We start from the raw sequence: 19,494 nt of genomic DNA on the forward strand, positions 1-19,494 counted from the left end.
CATACTTATCACTTAAAAGTCACATTGGCACTTTAACCATTAACATTTAACCATTTAATGTTCTTTACTTTTTAATGATTATTTATTTTTGAGAGACAGAGAGAGACAGGGTACGAGCAAAGGAGGGTCAAAGAGGTAGACACAGAATGTGAAGGAGGCTCTAGGCTCTGAGCTGTCAGCACAGAGCCCGATGGGGGGCTCAAACCCACGAACTTTAGATCATGACCTGAGCTGAGCCACCCAGGCGCCCCTACCCATGTAACATTCTAATGTGACAGAACAATGCCTAGTACATGCTTTCTCTGCCACCCCCATACAAAAACTGTGAACATATTTTTAAAAATTACATTCTATGTTAAAACAACCCAAACACAGTTCCAAATTGCTGCCTTTCCACTCGCGAATCCTGCCATTTACAATCCCAGATGCACACTAAAATGGGCCTCAGCAGAGGGAAACAAAGTAGTCCAGGGACCCACAGCACCACAAAGATGTCACCCACAATGTCTAGCCATTGTGCAGACTTAGCTGCCACCAGACTTCTCCCAGCGTCCATATTTTGAAAGGCTTTTTACCTACTAAACAGCATTCATCAAGTAAAGTTCATTTTCAAACATTAAATCTGCCAGATAAATATTTAGTTGTAAATCAGAGTTTTTTTTTTATCTGCATGAGAACCAGTGTTACCACACGGACTGATTTACTCTAATTCTAGCCAAGAAACTCAATGTTTTATTTCACCTTGCAGCTGGTAAAATTTAAATATCTGCCAGAAATTTTTAAAAATTTAAAAAAATTTTTTAAATTATTTAAAAATAATTACTGGGCAGATTTCTATTACAAATGTCCCGAGGTCTGGGATTTTTGAGACTGAATGTAAGTTTCCCTTTGTTTTTAAAATTCTGTTTTAACTAAACAAAATCATCTTATTTACTTTGTGTCTTCGACAAAAGCTAGAAACTGGGAGATTTACATAGCCCACAGGGGAGATTACAAATCTGAGCAAATCAAGGTCTAAAAACATTATGACTTCAAAACAAACTGAAATTCTAAAACTGTGGGGCACCTATGTGGCTCAGCTGGTTATACGTCCAACTCTTTTTTTTGATTGTTTGTTTATTTATTTTGAGAGAGAGTGAGCAAGCGGGGTAGGGGCAGAGAGAGAAAGAGAAAGAGAATCCCAGACTCCAAGCTGTCAGCCCAGAGCCTGATGTGGGACTCAAACTCACAAACTGTGAGATCATGACCTGAGCTGAAACCACAAGCTGGACACTCAACCAACTGAGACACCCAGGCACCCTGGTTAAATGTCCAACTACTGATTGAGGCTCAGGTCAAGATCTCAAAGTTTGTGAGATCGAGTCCCACGTCGGGCTCCCATGTGAGTGTGGAGCCTGCTTAGGATTCTTCCTCTCTCTGCCCCTCTCCCCAGTCTCTCTCTCAAAATAGATATACTAAAAAATATATTAAAAATTTAAAAAAAAACTCTTAAAACCACAATGATTTTCTGTACATGTGGCATACATTTATGGGAAGAGAGCCAAGTAAAACAATAAAGGGAGAGGTTTATCTGACAGGTCTCTGGAGAAAGATGATTCCTCCCTGTAATGCTGACTAGCAGAGTCAGAAGAAAGAAGCTCCATAAGACCTGTTAGCCCCACTGGCATACCGTTCCTTCCATTTGTAGGTAGAAACTACACATGAAATAAATAGATGAGGTGCAAGGACAGAGAAATCATGCACCCCAAGGGAATTCTCCCTCTTAAAAAATCTGGAGAACATAGAATCGCAGTATGCACCTTCACTGACAACAGACGAATTGTTCACCAGAATTAATATATGTTCCCTGAGGGCCATTTCTCCTCTCATTCGCAGTGACGTGATAGTTAAGAACAGTTACAAAAGTAAAAGAGCTACGCGGAGAAGAAAAGAAAAAAGGGGCAGATCTAATACTACAAGTGGTATATACTACTCTAAGCTGCCAGATCCACACCATGTTATCCCAAGTGGGTGAACCATGTTTTATAAAAACACATACCAGGACTATTCCCTACTGTAGTTTTCTGGGTGCAAGTTAACTAGAGAGTTGGCAGGGTGTTTGAACCTTGTGGGTAGAAGTGGACAATATATTATTCTTGAAAAGCAAAAATAAACATCCAGATGCAATTATTAAACCATACCTTCATTCAAGAACTTTCAGCATTAAGCAGAAGAGCCTCTTGAACTGGAGACTGTTCATTCAGTTGAATCAAATGAAAACATCAAGATTTGGACTTTGTAGGACCTTTATTCTTACCAATGTGGACAAGGACCATTCTGGACAATTCTATTTCATGGTCTAAATATCCACTCAAAATTGAGGCAGAGAGACTCAGATCCTTCAATATGGATAAAAACCATCTGTATACCCTTGTTCTAAGACTTTCACTTTTCTTTAGAAATTTAATGATGATGGCTGTTCATGTAGGTGGAGATATTCTGAAGGTAAACTCCAGAAAATATGAAAGAAAGCAGTTTAATGGAACGTTACACTGTCAGTGTTACCAGAACACTTGTTACAGAGCCTTCAGGTATCCTTCATCGATTCTGAGACCTCAAAGCGACTCTTCTGCCAACCATGTCTAAACCCTGAAGCCACCAGCAGCAAACCTGAAAGGAAAACTCACTCGTGGAGAAAGCAAAAGCTAGACAGCTTTCCCTAATGTGAAAATAATGCACATTATTCAAATGGATTTCTTGAGCTGCCATGCTGATTCCCCTTGGGAACTTTCTCCTCCCTGCAGGAAAAGTGTTTGTGTCAGAGGTACAGATTGGAAACTCATGACACCTCATTTATCCTCAGTTACACTAAGGCAGTGGGAACCTAATTTGCTAGCATACTCTACACTGACAATTAACTTCTCGGTGAACATTAAAACAATTAGGTAGTGACGCACCCCCATCACATCTGCGTGCCTTCTCCAGCTACACCTGGTGCCAATTAAGCCATCACCCTGCCGCTGTACTTTTTGCTGCAGTCCAACCGGTCATTCACAGATTGTGCCTGACGTTTCAACAAATGCATTTCTAACCCCTAAAACTAAAAGGATCCCCGCTTGTCAACGGCGAGAAGTGTACAAAAGTGAAGATATGTGGAAATGTGTCCACTTGGCAACCAGATCACATCTCAAGAGCCCTGGCGGTGAAGCGGGTCTGAAGCATCCATTTTTCATATGGTTTGAATGCAAAATGTGGGAAAGAACCCGCATGTTCTTGCACCTCGATCTAGGAACTCAGCGCTGTTGGCAGATGAGCGCTTCAGTCAGGAGAACTCTCAGAAAGGAAGGCTGCCAGGTAGGAGACATACAAACCCAGTAAATATGTGGGCTGGAAGAAGCACTAAAGCATGTGATAGACACCGGTGGCCTGTCTTGCTAAGTCCCCGGTCTGCCCTTCCACCACCGCATTCTCCAGGTAACGCAAAATAAAACACACCACACATACACAATGAATATAAGAATTATTTCAAAATAACTTTTAAATGCCCTCATGACAGTTTCATCCCTCCACCCCTGCCCTGATCAGGATCCTGGTGACAGCAAAAATCAAATCTGTATTTCAAACCATTTTTAAAAACAGCTACTTAGCCTCTAATTAGCTGAATGTCCCCTTCCTTCTCCAGTCCCAGATGGGGTACTTTCTAATACAAGAAACTGGAAAGAATTGGGTCAGGACTTGCCTGTGAGTTACTTGGATACCTGAGAACACTTACGTCCACCTCATCTCATGTGAAAGACGGACACACAGAGTTTGTTGCTTACTACGTTTCAGAAGGAATGGTAAAAATGGTCATGGGGCCAAAAGGAAAATAAATTTTTTACAAACCTGCTCTAAATGGTGGGCATTAAGTTTCCTAATTACAGAGCACAAACTGAAGTCTGAAAACAGACTTCAGGGAGGAAGGAAATATTCTCCATCTGCTTTTTGGTTTTTTTAGAGTAAAAATGCCTGATGGCCCACCTTCACTGTAAGCACAGTGAGATAAAACCTGAACATTTCTCCAGTTACACACAGGCTCTGATACCCACCCAGCAACCACAGTAAACAGACCCCGCCCCCTGGTACAGGGATGGGCCACTGACCACCACCTAGAAACCGCTGTAGCCTTCCTTTCTTCAGGGTTCACCCTTCCCATAGCAGTGATGCCATGAGCAGTTTTCCCAGAGGATTTTTTAAGCATATAGTTTTAAATTTTGCCAAAAAGGAAATCTGCACAGACAACTGCTTAAGAAAGCTTAGTGTTTTCCAAGGTGCCTAAATATTGAAAATTTAGTTGACTCATCTCAGTTTTATCCTTAATTTCCAGGCAATCCCTTGAAATACACCACAGGACATAAATCCATAAATGTTTAGGCAGAAATACATCCTCCTCTGATGAACTGAATAGCATGATACTAATTAAGTTCATAACGGGCTCAGGTCAGTCTTATGATCTCGACACTGAGAAACATCAGTAACTCCCTGCATCTTCACAACTGCCTTACCTTTTTAAAAGTTTATTTTGAGACAGAGCCAGCCCACGTGAGTGGGGGAGGGGCAAAGGCAGGGGGAGGGGGAGAAAGAATCCCAAGCAGGCTCCACCCTGTCAGCAGAGTACAATTCAGGGCTTGATCTCTAGTGAGATCATGACCTGAGCTGCAATCAAGAGTTGGCCACTTAACCGATTGAGCCACCCAGGAGACCCATGCCTCACACATTTTAAAACAGGAAAAGAAACCAGCAGTAACTACATTGAGCATGACTAATAATGCATTTATTGCTGTCCTGCTATTCTGCGGGTAGGGAGGTCAGGGAGAACATTCCTAAAGGCTGTGTATGCTATGTCTGAGGACTTCACATTTGTGGTCCCTACAACCCCTCACCCTGTGAGGCAGACTCCGTCACCAATTCATAGATGAGGCTAGGGGAATGTTCAAAGGGATGAAAAACCTTGCCTGTGCAGCCAGAATTCCATTGAAATCTGCCTATATTCCAAAACCAGTGTTCTTTTTATCACCCCATGGCTCCATGCTGCCATGGTCCTGAAGAGCTACTTGGAGCTAAAGTGATATTCAAAATAATAAAATAAAATTTCAGAAAAAGGCCAACAATAAAGTATTCTCCAAAGAAAAATTCATGTCTTATATCCTCCTTGTGCTCGGCAGTGCTGTGATTTGAGAAAAAAATGATGGGTGGTCCTTGCTAGAGTCTGGTCCTATCTCTGCCAATCAACCAGTTAAGTGCAACAGCCACAGAAGAAACACAGACACCACTTAACAGGAGATAAAGTGATGGCTGTCATCATTATTTTTAAATAAGTTCTAAAGATGAACTCAGTAAGACTGGAAGTCAGTTATCGAAGAGCAACAAAACAGCTCATGAGCAAGACAGAATCTTAATGTCTACCTCTGTCAATTAGCTATACAATTAGAGGCACCTAGCCTCCTCGGGCTCAGTTTCTTATTGGTAAGATGATGGTGTTGTACCGTTATGACCTCTAAATAGATTCACAATACTTCTGCTTTTCGGGGCCAGTAGCACCTTTTGAGAATTTGACGAAAGTGATCATCTCTCCCCACAATTATGGAAAAGAGCACCAACACAGAACAATGTAGACACAGCCAGAGAGGGATTCAAGGACTTTTTGAAGCCCATCTGTGTACCCCACCTAAGTCCAATGACCCTGTTTCTGCTCTGGAGTCTCTTCCTGACACCTATCCACATCGTCTCCTCCCTTTCCCAAATGTTCCAAATAGTGATCACGTCTGTGAGGTATTCCAGTGTTTTTCAGTCAACAAATATTTGACTGTGACTTTAAAATGCAGCATTACAAAATGGCAGCAGGCACAGCTGAAGCATGAACAACGTGGGGATTTGGGGTGCTCCCATCTCAGCCAAAAATCCATGCCTATCTTTTGACTCCCCCAAAACTTAAGTACTAGCAGCTTAATGCTGACTGGAAGCCTTACTGATAACAGTTGATTAACATACTTTGTATATGTATTATATACTATACTCTTAAAGGTAAGCTAGAGAAAAGAGAATGTTGATAACGAGGAAGAGGAAATATAGTACTATATTGTGTTTATTAACAAAAATCCACTGTTAAAACCCATGTTGTCAACTGTACATGCAGTGTCTCACACAGTGCCCGGCGCATAATAAGTGCTCAATTAATGTTTGTTAAAAGAATAAACACACGTTCTATCATATTTTTTCAAAAGCTATACAACGCTTTGTCAATTTTCTGATTCTAGATCTTTCAGGCAGACTTATTAAATAGTGCCTTCATCCAAAACTGAACACAATTCACCTTTAAATGAATTGAAATATCCCAAGTTTTTATTAGTACATAAGAAATAAAATCCTTTTTGTTAGATCATATTTTTTTGCTCAACTGTAGCACTCAGAGCCTTATGTTTAAAAAAAAAACCAAACGTGCTTTGCACATTAATAAAAACAGTAGTCAAATCTTAATATCAAGTCAAACAGCAAAATAAGCCCTCTTAAAAGTTACTACCTATAACATTCATCCCTTTCAAAAAGAAACTTAAATAAGTGTCCATATTTTCACTGTCCTTAGTACCTGCATTTCCTAGGTTTTACATTCAAACAGGCTCATTTGTTATTCTACAAAAAAAACCCTTAAACTAGTAAATGAAATAATTTTGTCACTAACAATAAACAAACACAAACTATCTACAAACCAGTTTTAGACTCACAGATGAAAATCCATACAAACTCCCATCCCCTCTGGATCTACAACAGTCCCTGACTTCTGCACTTGACACATATAGTTATCATATTTGTCCAATACAGAAAGAACAGCAGGAAAAAATAAGACTATACCAGCATGGAATGTTTCAGAACTCCTTAGCCTTATTTATGACAGAGGCTCTCAGGTTGGTCTGAGGACCCCTCGAGGTTCCCAGAGACTGTTACAAATCTCTATGGGGGCAAACTTTTTCCTTATACTTCAAACAAAACAATGTCTTGCAACAGATCGGATGCAGATGTGGATGAGAATATATGTATCCTCTTTTCAGTCAGGCATTGAAGATATCTGCAATCGTGAAAAACAAAGCCACTTTCCCTACTGTCATTTTTTGTTTTGAAAATAGTTATTTTTCACTAATCATGTTATTTATGGAAACACAAATAGCTCTTTAACTGCTAAAGTAATTTTAATTTTTTTCTAACTTCTAGAAAATTTTCAAAGTATATGATCTATAAAACCAAAAATTCTCTGGGGTCATCAATCATTTTAATTTAAGCTGCAAAAATCCTGAGACCATAATGTTTGAAAACCACTGCCCTGTAGCAAACAACAGTCCTTAACCTGTCATTGGCTGGGGGAAAAAAAACAAAAACCACAGCTGCCAAACAGTGATCAATTGACTTTTTCTACCAAGTAAAATAGTTCATAATTCAAACCACTTTATTAAATAGGTAAGTACTACAATATTTTAGGCAACTAATAGTACACATCATCTCTATCCGCTGCTTCTCATATTCAATTTTACACAAAGTTTAAAGAGCTACTTCATTTTATACAACTGCAGCGAAATCCCACTTATGTGGACAGTGAACAATTTCATTCCTCTCTACAGACTGAATTAAATGTTTAGGTTACAAATTAGTGTCGTTTACCCATTTTATATCATCATCAACAAGGGATGCCTGTAGTAATTAGGCAGGAAACACAGTACCTATACTTATTCTGAAAATACCCATTAAAATTATCATTAAGTAACCTGTGAAAAATTTGTTATGAGAGAGACATGCAAACAACACATTAACTACCCATTTATTTTGTGTTATTGCCTAGATTGGTTTATGCAATGTACCCACCATATCTGACTTAACAGTCCACTGACTGTGAACTCAACATGAGGACCTAGGATCAATCCACAGCTGTCTGAAATTCAAGAACTGCTTTGTATTTGGAGGGTACAACTCTTCACCCTTCTTCCACCCACCCTCACTTCCCCAATGAATTAAGTTCTTGCTTACATTTGTCAGCCAAAAATATAAATAGGAGGTTATTTGATACACTCAGAAATACACACGCAGCGGTAGGGAAAACGCCACTCTTGCCACAGCGTCTCAGAGAGATACATACCATGGTACCCCTTCCACAATCGTCTAGAACTCCTGCTGAACCTTTCTATGGTCTTAAATCTTGTAGTATTTTTGTCACATTTCCTCAGGTCTTTGAGAAAAGGCTTTGTAATATGTGTGCCTACATATCCCTAACTATAGCTACATTTCCTATGTTGCCTTACATATAGTAAGTACTCAATAAATATAGTTATTTTTAGGTGAAACAGTACTGAGAACAGAAAACTAAATTAGAAAAATAGTTCTAAACCTAGCATAAGTTCAATAAATTAAAACCTACAACAGACTACAGCTTTCTCAACATCTCCTGCCACCTCTGTTCTTTGGTTTAGGATTAGGGTTTTTAGGGTTCTTAATTTGATACTCTATTAAATGAACATGGCATAAAAAACTGTAACAATGACAATCTACAGTGACACTGAAACAGCAATAAACATAAAGGTCACCTCCATCAAAGTCAGTTTACTTAGGTTTGTACTTTGGGAGGAAGATATTTTATTCCCTAGCTGTAATTTTTCCTCCCCTCTTTCCCTCCCAACATCTTCCAGAGAAAACTTATGGTACAAAGATTTTAAGACTAGCCACCCCATCCTTTCACCTTTACTCAATGCCCCAGTGCATCCTGATATATAAAGTACACGGAGATCAGTCTCCAAGAGAATTTTAAAAGTAGCCACTATTCTACACGGAAGAGGGAAGGGGAACTTTTTAAACTCAAGTGATTTACATATCTTCCCCCAAACTCATTAAAAAAAAAGAGCAGAATGATTAAATGTTCAGTATCCCAATTTTGCTACCTTATTTAGATTTAACATGGCCAAAATAACAACCATGTTCAAAAGAAAAAAGGAAAGGAGGCAAAAACCGTAGGTCATCCCCTGAAAGGGGCCAACGTCACACTTCATTTGCTCCACAACATTTGAGGGATTCAGTTTAGGTACAGATCGCCCCACAGCTAACTGGCAAATGCATGTAAAGACTGAACGTGCAGTATGTAAAATGGTTAGGATTTACTCTGGTGAAAAAATGGAACCTTACAAGCCCAGAGCCTCTGTCCACAGAATTCCCTTATTTTTAAGAGCTTACTCAGACACATGGTTCTTCGGTTGAAAATAAATTTAAGTTCAACTTCACCCTCCAAGGACAATTACGGAAGGAAAACTAGATATGGAAACCTAGCAACTAAGATGCATTTGTAGAGGATAATGAATGGTTTAGGTAGAAATAACACATTACTAACCAATTTCACATATGGATTGTGACCTCTTGCCTGTAAAACTGATTTAAGATAAAAATGAATACTCTTCTAAACTACAGGCAACCTGGACTCGGAATGCAATGATAAACATATTTTTAAAGTGGGTCCGGGGCATCTACAGATCAAAGCATATTTCCAAGTGAGGAATCATAGCAGACAGCTTTGCCTCCAAATCATGTCCCTCTCACCTAACAAAAGTTTTATTAAAAAAAAAAAAAAAAAAAGACAAAAGGAGGGGGAGGGGGGTTGGTCATATTAAAAAAAAAGAAAAACACCAGGTCGCTGAGAGAGACGGGGAGAATATACGTGTGTGTGCCCGTGTTTCACAAAAGGCAGCCTGGGGTGCATTGCAGGAAGGAAAATGTATTATGTGCAGCAGGCGCTTGAGTACTTACTGTGCCCGGTTCTCTGTCTGCTCCCGAGGTTACCAAGAAACGCACAGACATGCCCGTTCAGACACAGAGGCAAGAACAGAAATAAAAAAAAGGGGGGAATAATTAGAACACAAGCCCCAAACAGTTTTAAAAATGGCTTTTATTTATATAAGTCATTGCACATTCCTAATACAGTGATTTCCTGAAAATTACAGTATTTTGTAAACATAAGATTTACAGTTTAACCATACACAAAGCCTATTTTTTTCATTTCTTGACAGAATAAATTACTTTTCTTCAAAAAATTAGTCAAGTGCAATTTTGCCCAATATTTTATGCATACTAGAATTAAAGCCTATGAAACTAAGTAGTAACAGATGCAATTATCAAACCTTTCATTTGAACACATTCACTTTCAAATTTAACTTCTTATTTCGCCCCATTTAACAACATTACTTTCTTTGAAAATTACCCAATTAAGCAGTTAACAGTTTTCCATAATATGGTACAGGCCACTGGCATTAACTAGGCTGTTGCCAAAATGTCAAGATGCCTGCAATCTAAAGAGATCGGGAAATCTACAGATGCCCAAGTTAAACCCTGAAAACTTCCAGGGAGGACTGTGTTTCAGTGGCCAAGCTTTGCGACAGTTCCTCTTAGCTCATTGTTTGCTCTCTGCATGGGGTGGGGCTCTCTTTAGCGGTGCACACAACTTTGCAGCACTGTATGAGTGTTAGGACCAAGTCCTAATCTGGCTTGCCCGGCCTCTCACCTCTGTGGTGCTCTGCATCATGGTGCTTCTTGTCATCTTTTATTGCCAAGTGAGACTGCCCACTCAGAGCACTAGACAGTGCCAGGAGGCCAGCACTGCCCCCGAGGGGCGGGATGCCAGGAGGCTGAAGTCCCGAGGGGTGAGGCGTTAGGGGCACTGGGGGTCCGTGGCCATGAGAAAGATGCTGAGCTTGCAACTGCTGCTGCTGTTGGTGGCAGTGAGAGGAAGGGGAGGAGGAGAAGGAAGGGGAAGAGGTGAGAGAAGAAGAGGAGGAGGGAGGGCGGAGGAGGAAGAGATGGGAGGGAAGGAAGGAGGTGATGGAGGGAGGGGAGGAGGTAATGGAGGGAGGGGAGGAGATGATGGAGGAAGGGGAGGAGGAGAAGAAGGGGAAAGAGGTGAGAAGAAGGGGAGGAGGAAGGGAGGGAGGGAAAAGGAAGAGATGAGAGGAAGTGGAGGAGGTGAGAGAAGAAGTATAAGAGGAAGGGGGAGGAGGTGAGGAAAGGGGAAGAGAAAGGGGGAGGAGGCGGAAGAGGAAGGAGAAGCGATGAGACAGGAATGCGAAGAAGATGAGGGGAGGTGGCAGTGGTGAGGCAACATCCAGGGGAGAAGTACCCATGACATGAGAGAATGGAGGAAACAAACAGGAGGTTCAGCGAACACATGAGGAGAACAAAGACACAAAGGGGAGAAAAGGAAAAAACGTGATTAGTGTCTTCAGTTCATCAAAAGCTTCCACCTATACAGTGACCTCTCCCCATCTTCCCCAAATAGAATCTGAGCTCCGTCTACACTGCCTCCTTCTGGCACGAGTCCTCCCCTCAGAGCCTCCCCACAGAGCCGTAGCTGAGAACTAGCAGGGAGTTGGGCTAGTCGGTAGGCACTCATGTTAGATCCATCTCTCTGTGCCTCCAGGGACGAAACCCACTGTGGGGCTGAAGGTGAGATGCTTCCTGATTTCAGGAAAGTTAAAACAGGGGAGGCGCAGATGTGCACCCCACAAACCATAACTACTCTCGACCGGTCACCAGAGACTAGTGACATGCAGTGACTCTGTTTCCCCAAAATTCTTGTGCTAACTTACCACAACGGTATGAGACACAACCAAAATACTACCTTAAATTATTGGAAGGCAGAAGAACGAACCAGCATCTTAGGCATATCCCCTCCCCTCGCAAGTACTCCTGGGCCCTTATTTCATAAGCCCACACAGGAGTAGGAGGAAGCACTGAAAGAATGGAGACTAAACTGGGTGTTGACTGAACTGCCAAGGTTCTCCCACCAGGCGGGAGGGGATTGAGGTCATGTAGCAATGACCCTCAAGGCTGCCCTCATCCCACTATACACAGAGGGAGGCGCCAGGGGCCAAACTGGCATAGCTGGAAGAAACCATAGCATGAGACTTTGTTTATCACTTCCTTTCCCCTTTAGTGTCACAGAGGACAACACTGAGAGGCGGAGAGGCCTTGATGAGGAACACACTCTGCCCTGCTGTGTGGACTCTACCCATGGTGACCCAAGTCCCCACGCACAAATGCCTTTGCCTCTATCCCTTAACCCAGTCCAGAAGTTAGAAATCTGTTCACACTAAAAAGTACCACTGCTCTATTTAAGAGCATGTTGTAGTAAATGAGAAAATATCCAAGAAATGGCCCCTAAGCCATAAATCTGGCCACATTTCAGCTGTCCAACATAAAACTCATTTTTGATGAGACAGTAAAAACGATTAAAGCTCAATTTCTAAGGTGTAATGTTAGAAAATTCTTAAGATTCTGATTTGTGCTCACTTCCCTGGGACTCAATTACTCGTTTATTTATGACCCTCTCGCGTGTACTGAATATATTCAATCTTCACGCCAGATCTTCAGTAATTTCTACCCAGACCACTGGTCTTTAATTGAATCCTAAATATGCTTCCCGCCCTCCAGAGTAAGAGAAAACAACATCTTAAAGCCAGAAATCAGTGTCTCCAGTCAGTTTACAATAAATTTTCAAACACTCCTCGCATCTTTTCAAAAATCTTTGGGAGTCAACCTTCCCTTGAAACTCCCATTCCATCCAAGGGGAGCACCGTGCTCAACAGCGGAAAAGTGGAAAGGGGGAGAGGTCAGAGCGGGCGGCACTGATAGTCTCCTTGGAAAGTATTTATAAACTCCTCATTCACCATCTGAGATCATAATAACAATTTCTTTATGTATAAAATCACCTTCCTATCATCCCAAAGACACTAATTCTTGCTCTGTCACCTTTTAAGAGCTTGGCAATAGCAAGACATAAAACTGGAGGGGCTGGCAGCAAGCTCATGGTCCACTAGGCATGCTCATTAGTGCTTAATTAGGAACTAGACACCTGCCATAAGAAATGTGCTCGGAGAAGGATGAGGAACAGGTCTGCTCTACTAGCAATTGCTATCATTACTTGGAGAATAAGAGCTATGTCCGGCTTCTGGGGGGGGAGAGGCAATGATGCATACACAAGCAAGTGCAACGGGGTAATTAAGCACGGCACAGATTACAAGATGAGCGAAGCCAAGCAGAGGGGAAGGGATTTAACTACCGGGTGGAGGCCACCACCCTTTCACCCCTCCCTGCACACCCCATTCCCCCAAAAATCCAGAACAGAGTCACCGATAGACTTCTCTGGAGGTGCGATTTTATGTCACAGCAAAGGCATACTTGAGGCAAATGTTTGGATACCCAAGAAGGAAGTAGAGCTTTTCTGCCAAACCCAAGTTGGTTTTTAGAAGGATGAACTAGAAAGCCTTGTCTGAAACATTATTGAAAAGAGAAACTAGCTTATATAATAAAGGGGCTTTGCCACAGCTGTGAAGTAGACCCACGTGATTAAACCCAACATTTAGGCTAATAACTATCAACAGGGATATCCAACAGCCTAATTGGCGCCGGGGAAACTCCCCTCCTCTTGAAGAAAGCTCACTGTCCATTATTAGAGGCAACCAAGTTCCTCCATCCTTAGCTTAGCCATGCTTCTTCCCTCTTTCAAAGCAAAATCCTATCAAACTGTAAAAAGTACTAAGCAGGGATAGGATGGATCACAACTACCAAAGATGCTGTGGATCCAGGAAACATGGATTCTGTGACCTCACATTCTACTTATCTTACCATGCAGCACTCCTAGATACCTTCAGGTCCACTACATGGCCTCAGCTCAAAACACACCCAAGGCAAGATGGGTGAGCATCACGGATCCCATTTCACAGAGGAGGGAGTGGCTTACACTGGGCTCACAGTCAGGTCACAATGAGGATGGCAAGCCTTTCATTCCCTGAGACGGCATTTTTCCTAGGACCCGGCAGCCCAGTCAAGTTCACAAGCAACTGTTAGAGTGTACCCAAGCAAGAGGAAGGAAGAGGCGATCTCCTTCTCCAACAAAGATCTCTCTCATGTCTCTCCCTTCCCAGGTAAGAGGATGCTCTTGAGGGCATATAACGCCACATGTTCTGAAACAATCCACCCTCACCACTGGACGTTTGCCAGGGATAAATCCACCTTTACCATGAAGCCTTAACAGCAGTGACAGATGGAAATGTGTTCTTAGATTTGTGCCTCATCAGCCCCACTCTCTAGTCCCCAATCCCCAATCCTCCATCCCTCTGTCTGAAAAAGGAGGATCTCTTTTTTTCCAGCTCTCTTCCAAGGAAGCTTTTAAGAATCAAGCCTGAACAATGGCAGTGATGGCTTCTTGTAAAGACGCTTAACAAATAAAAAGTGTCATTTCTGAGACAACACACACATATTGGAATGCACAGAAGGCCCACATCTGGGAGAGTAAACAATTAACTCCGAAAGGGCAGCCCACCTGTCCCATCTGTCTTTCGAAGGACATTTTCTCTCAACAAGGCTCACCAGAGACACTCCAGTGATGGTCACCTTCACCAAAAGGGGAGGGAGGGCATGGGGGGAACATGAATGCTACTTTTAAAATGTATTTTACAACAAAAGAGATACTGACATCGCTATACAGCCAGCAAAACTTCAAAGAAAAAAGAAAAGAAAAACCCAAAGGCTCTACCAACTAAAGGAACCTACGTGCATCGGTCTTCCAGAGACCCAAACCTGCATGGATGGATGCGGAAACTGAGATGTTTCTCAACATAACAGCGAGGGTGAGAGAAATCCAACCTTCCACCTCCTCGTTACCTTACACTAATTAGTAAACCTTTTTTTTTCTTTTCTTTTTTTAGTTAATGCTTGCAAATTTATACAGCACAGGACACACAGGCAAAAAGTTTGTCAAGCTACCAGAAAAGGTATTTTGGATGAGCAATGTTAGTTTTTAGCAATGCAGGTGGTTTCTCAGACAACCAGTGGTTCTCAAACAGCAATTATGACACCCTCCTTTCCCACCCTAGGGACACCTGGTAATGTCTAGAGACATTTACACTTGTCACACCTGGAGGAATTGTGGGGGTGGGAGGGGTGCTGTTAAATATCCCACAATGCAAAGGGCAGCCCCCTCCCACCCACCACAGAGAATTAACAAGCCCAAAATGTCAACAGTGTGGAGGCTGAAAACTTTTAGTCTAGATCGAAGCTGGAATTCTGCCCCATTACATTAGAATTCATGTTCTTATACAGCAAGTGACTTGACAAATGGTTGCTTAAAAAAATAAAAACGCTTTTCAGCATTCAATTGTTCACTGTCCCTTGATCGCCATGAAATACCCTGTCACAACTCACAAAACAGGCATCTGCTTCCCAGAGTTGACTCTACTACTTTAAAATAAACAATGGGGGAAAAGAAGTTCACATTTCATCAAACAATTTTAAAAAGCTACACTGGGGGGAAAAAAAAAGGAAAAAAAAAAAAGCCAAACAACTACACTGGAAATTTCCAGGTATTGGTGTTTTTGCGCCTCTAAGGTGGTTCTGTAAAGGTTTTGGTGTTGACAGAAGAAGACATGCACTTGCTCTTAACCCAGACACTGTGGACAGGCTGCAAGCGAGACAAGTAAAACAAACACCAAACTCTGAGTTAATGATAATGAAAACCCACAAAGAATAAAGTCACTTCATCCATGTCAAACAACAGCAACGCACTCAGAATTTTAATTCCCATTTTACCTAGCGCAGCCTGGGTCAATTATGTTACTATAATAAAATTGACTTTGCTGTTTACATTCCCAGCTTTAATGTAATGCTGTAGTGGTTTCTTCAGTTTTGTTTCTAAAACAGCTGCAGCACACGCTTTATCACCACAGAGCTGCCAAGACAACTGGAAAGGACACCCAGAAAGAAAATGAAGGCCAACGCCCACCTTAACCTCACCAGATTGCTAAGCTCTTTATCACCAACCACAGAATCAACTTGAATTTTTGAAATTTAACTGGCTTTATAACCTTAGGGAAAACCATGTCATACAGATCACAAACTGAACCCAACCAGAACTAAAACCATGGCCCAAAATAGCATATCTAATGCTAAAAGCGTGACAGTAAGTGGCATTTATAGTGTTCGGTATTTAAACACTTTTAAAGGGGAAAAAAAAATGTGAAAAGTAGCATTTGTTGACAGTTCTCTCCAAATCACTCTTCCTCAATTTCTGCTATTTCCCTGTTCTTTAAAACACTCAGTTCTTATCTTGGGAGACTACAGAAAAAGAAAATTGGCATGCTACAGTAAACAAGCACAGGGAGAGTGGGAAAGAGCCGTGTGGGAGCAAAAACATCAAGGACACTACTATAGGAGTTATCTGAAAACCTCCCATTATGTGAATGGCCTCTCTCGTGAAGAGGGGCAAGGGTTATAAACAGGCAGAAACTGCTTACTGGGGCCAAGAATTCTCAAGCCACTTGAACACAGTTTAAAAAAAAAAAACACACACAATAACAATAACAAAAAACCCAAATCCACTTCAAGGTCCCATCTCAATGCAGGAGTGCACAGAAAATGACGCAAGGAGGCAAAACGGATGGCCTATCTGTAGGCAGGCACCAGGATGAAGGGCGAAATTTCTCAAGAGCATCTGAACTTATCTTTATTTTTCCTGCATTTCAGCAGATCCACAAAAGCCAACTGGTCCTCCATCATCATTGACTTACTTGCTCCTCCCACCTGCCCTAAATGACAGTTACAGCCGTGACAGCAATCAGAGGGCACTAGGACTGAAAGGCCTGACTCAGAATAAGTTTTAAAACACATTTATTTAAGGAGGTCCACTTTTTAAAAAATGTTTATTTATTTAGTTTTGAGAGACAGAGAGAGAGAAAGGGAGAGAGAAAACACAAGTGGGTGAGGAGCAGAGGGAAGGAGAGACCGAATCCCCAACAGGCTCTGCACTGTCAGTGTGGAGCCTAACACGAGGCATGAACTCATGCATGATCTATGAGATCATGACCTGAGCAGAGATCAAGAGTCAGATGCTCAATCAACTGAGCCACCCAACCATGTAAACTTTTGATGAAAAGATGTTCAACAACAGTAGCCATCAGGGAAATGCAAATCTAAACCACAAACAAGATACGTTATACCCACTAGAAGGGCTAGCATCAAAAAGATGGACAAGAACAAGTGTTGGAGAAGATGTCGAAAAACTGAATTCTCATCCACTACTTTGGAAACCGGTCTGGACAGAGTAACCATATGACTCAACGATTACACTTGCAGGTTAGACTCACAAGAAGAAAACGTGTCCATACATGTACACAATGTTCACTGTGGCTTATTCATAACAGCCAAAAGGTAGAAACAACCTAAATGTCCATCCACTGATGACTGGATTAATACATGTGATATATTAATACAATGGGACATTATTCATGAGTAAAATGGTTGAAGTATATGCTACATGAATAAACCGTGAAAACTTCCTGAGATGTGAAAGAACCCAGACACAAAAGGCCACATGTTATAGGATTACTTTTACATGAAATGTTTGTAACAGGCAAATTCAGAGACAGAAAAATCAGTGGTTGCACAGATGCGGGGTGAGAGGGAGGCAGAGTAACTGCTAATGGATATGGGGTTTCTTTTTGAAGTGATAAAAATATTCTAGAATTAGCAGTGATGGGTGCACAAGTTTGTGAATATACTAAAACACACTGATCTGCATGCTTTAAAAGGGTGAATGGTCTGGTATGTAAATTATACATCACTTTAAAAGCCATAAAAATCTAGGGCTGCCTGGGTGTCTCAGTCACTTAAGTGTCCGACTCCAACTCAGGTCATAATCTCACGGTTTGAGATTGAGCCCAGCATCAGGCTCTGTGCTGACAGCTCAAAGCCCGGAGCCTGCTTCAGATTATGTGTCTCCCTCTCTTTGCCCCTCCCCCTCTTGCACTCTTTCTCAAAAATAAACATTAAAAATATTTTTTAATTAAAAAAATAAAAATCTTAACACTTAGCAGTTATCAATCGGCTTAACCACTCCACCACCTCATCTGCTCAAAAATCTAACTCTTAAAATGGGATGCTCTACTTTCCACTCAAGAAAATATGATAATGCCTTCTTCCAAGGAATCAAGTACAGATCATTTGAATAAATGTGGGGAAATGAAAAAGTAAACAATGCCTCAACGAGTTTTCTAATAACTAAAAAGCACACTGACTATTTGGAAGAACCCAGACTTTGAAGCCAAGCCCTGCATTTGGCAGATAAACCTGCTTGTACTCTCAGTACAAATCTAAACCTGAACCAAAGAAGTAGATACATATAACAGGCTTTGCGGTACTGTTCCTTCTCCTTGGAAAATTAATAAAAGGGCTGGACCACTAGAATTTAGGTGGAGGGTATATCACTAAATGTAAGTTAGTACAGCTGGAAGATCCATGCTTGCTGTAGCCATTTCATTTCCTCCTGTTGGTAGCAGGCTATGCATTATTCTCCTAGGGCAAATTTGTTTTATAAAGAAACTTACAGCTGGGTTATTGATGGGCTTTCCAAGGATTAACTGCATACTCATAAGAATAAGAGGCTAACCTCATCCTCTTAAACTTCACACACTACAATCCTATAGATAGCTGACAGCTACAGCCGGAGGAGAAAAATAATCCAACATTTTGCTAATCCTTAAACCAATCACCTCATGCAACAATGGGGAGCCTGTAGGTCTACAACTCAATCTCTTAAGGACAGGACGTCTCCTACAGACACATCAGGAGTTTGTATTCATAGCCATCCCCTACACAAACACAGATAGTCAGACATCACAAAAGCCCCTAGACTTCTTTTATTTCATACTAAGTTGTTTCAAAATACAGAGAATTGTAAGCTTGCCTACAGAGCAGGAATATACACATCTGACCCTTAACTGCAGCCCCAATGGGCTTGGCAGAAGTTCTGTTCATGGAAAATTAAGCCAGACAAGATCCAAATAAACAAGAAAGAAAACACAAGGTGGCCTACATTAACCCTAAATGTTCTGAGTTCCTGAAGTTCACAGGCATTGCTATGGGAAACTGCTCAAATTTTCTTACGTCCAGCAGTCAGTACTCAGGCAGCTATCAAAAATGAGGCATTCTGTGGTATGAGAAGGGCAACCCCCACCTGGGTCTTCCGACCACCTATTCCTCTCTCCTTCCAATTCCATCACAAAGATCTGTGCAGTCCCTCAGTGCCAGCAAAGGCCTTGTTCCCCTTCCTCTTAAGGAAGCTGAGAACTTGCTTCTCAATTTTGTCTCCATCTGTTCCCAAGACTTAACTTTTCCGTTTTGGACCTTAAGTTTGCTCATTAAAAGTCAAACAACCGACGCTTCTTCACTGCTGCATCCTTATTAAGTCATTCATGCAAGACAACGGAATGGCAGGAGCAGAGCATCTGGAGGGGTCTAATCTCAAACACCAACACCCCATGTAGCCACTAGAAAAGACAAAAGGGGAGGTGACCCACTACACGGAGCCATCACCCCTCACAGGCACTTAGCCAAATGGACCCTCAGATCTGATAGAGGCACTTAAGAGATGAGGCAGACAGAAGCTCAGTTCAAGGAGTCAGG

The 19,494-nt window shown here is 41.6% G+C and overlaps 1 protein-coding gene across 4 annotated transcripts in view; it reads right to left on the reverse strand.

The window, feature by feature from the left end:
- Positions 1 to 19,494, reverse strand: part of TLE1 (TLE family member 1, transcriptional corepressor) — a 90,726-nt gene that overhangs the window by 35,826 nt on the left and 35,406 nt on the right. For 2 of the 4 annotated variants that reach the window (XM_039224061.1, XM_039224059.1), the window contains exons 7-8: positions 10,544 to 10,745; positions 9,793 to 9,809 (exon numbers count right to left, since the gene is read on the reverse strand). In XM_039224061.1, the coding sequence (XP_039079992.1) occupies positions 9,793 to 9,809; positions 10,544 to 10,745 (219 nt within the window). Of the gene's footprint in view, positions 1 to 9,792; positions 9,810 to 10,543; positions 10,749 to 19,494 lie in introns of all 4 variants that reach the window. The other 2 variants (XM_039224058.1, XM_039224060.1) reach the window with 1 other exon arrangement.

This window comes from Hyaena hyaena, unplaced genomic scaffold (genome assembly GCF_003009895.1).
Source record: "Hyaena hyaena isolate Hyena2069 unplaced genomic scaffold, ASM300989v1 scaffold_1527, whole genome shotgun sequence".
Lineage (NCBI taxonomy): Eukaryota > Metazoa > Chordata > Mammalia > Carnivora > Hyaenidae > Hyaena > Hyaena hyaena.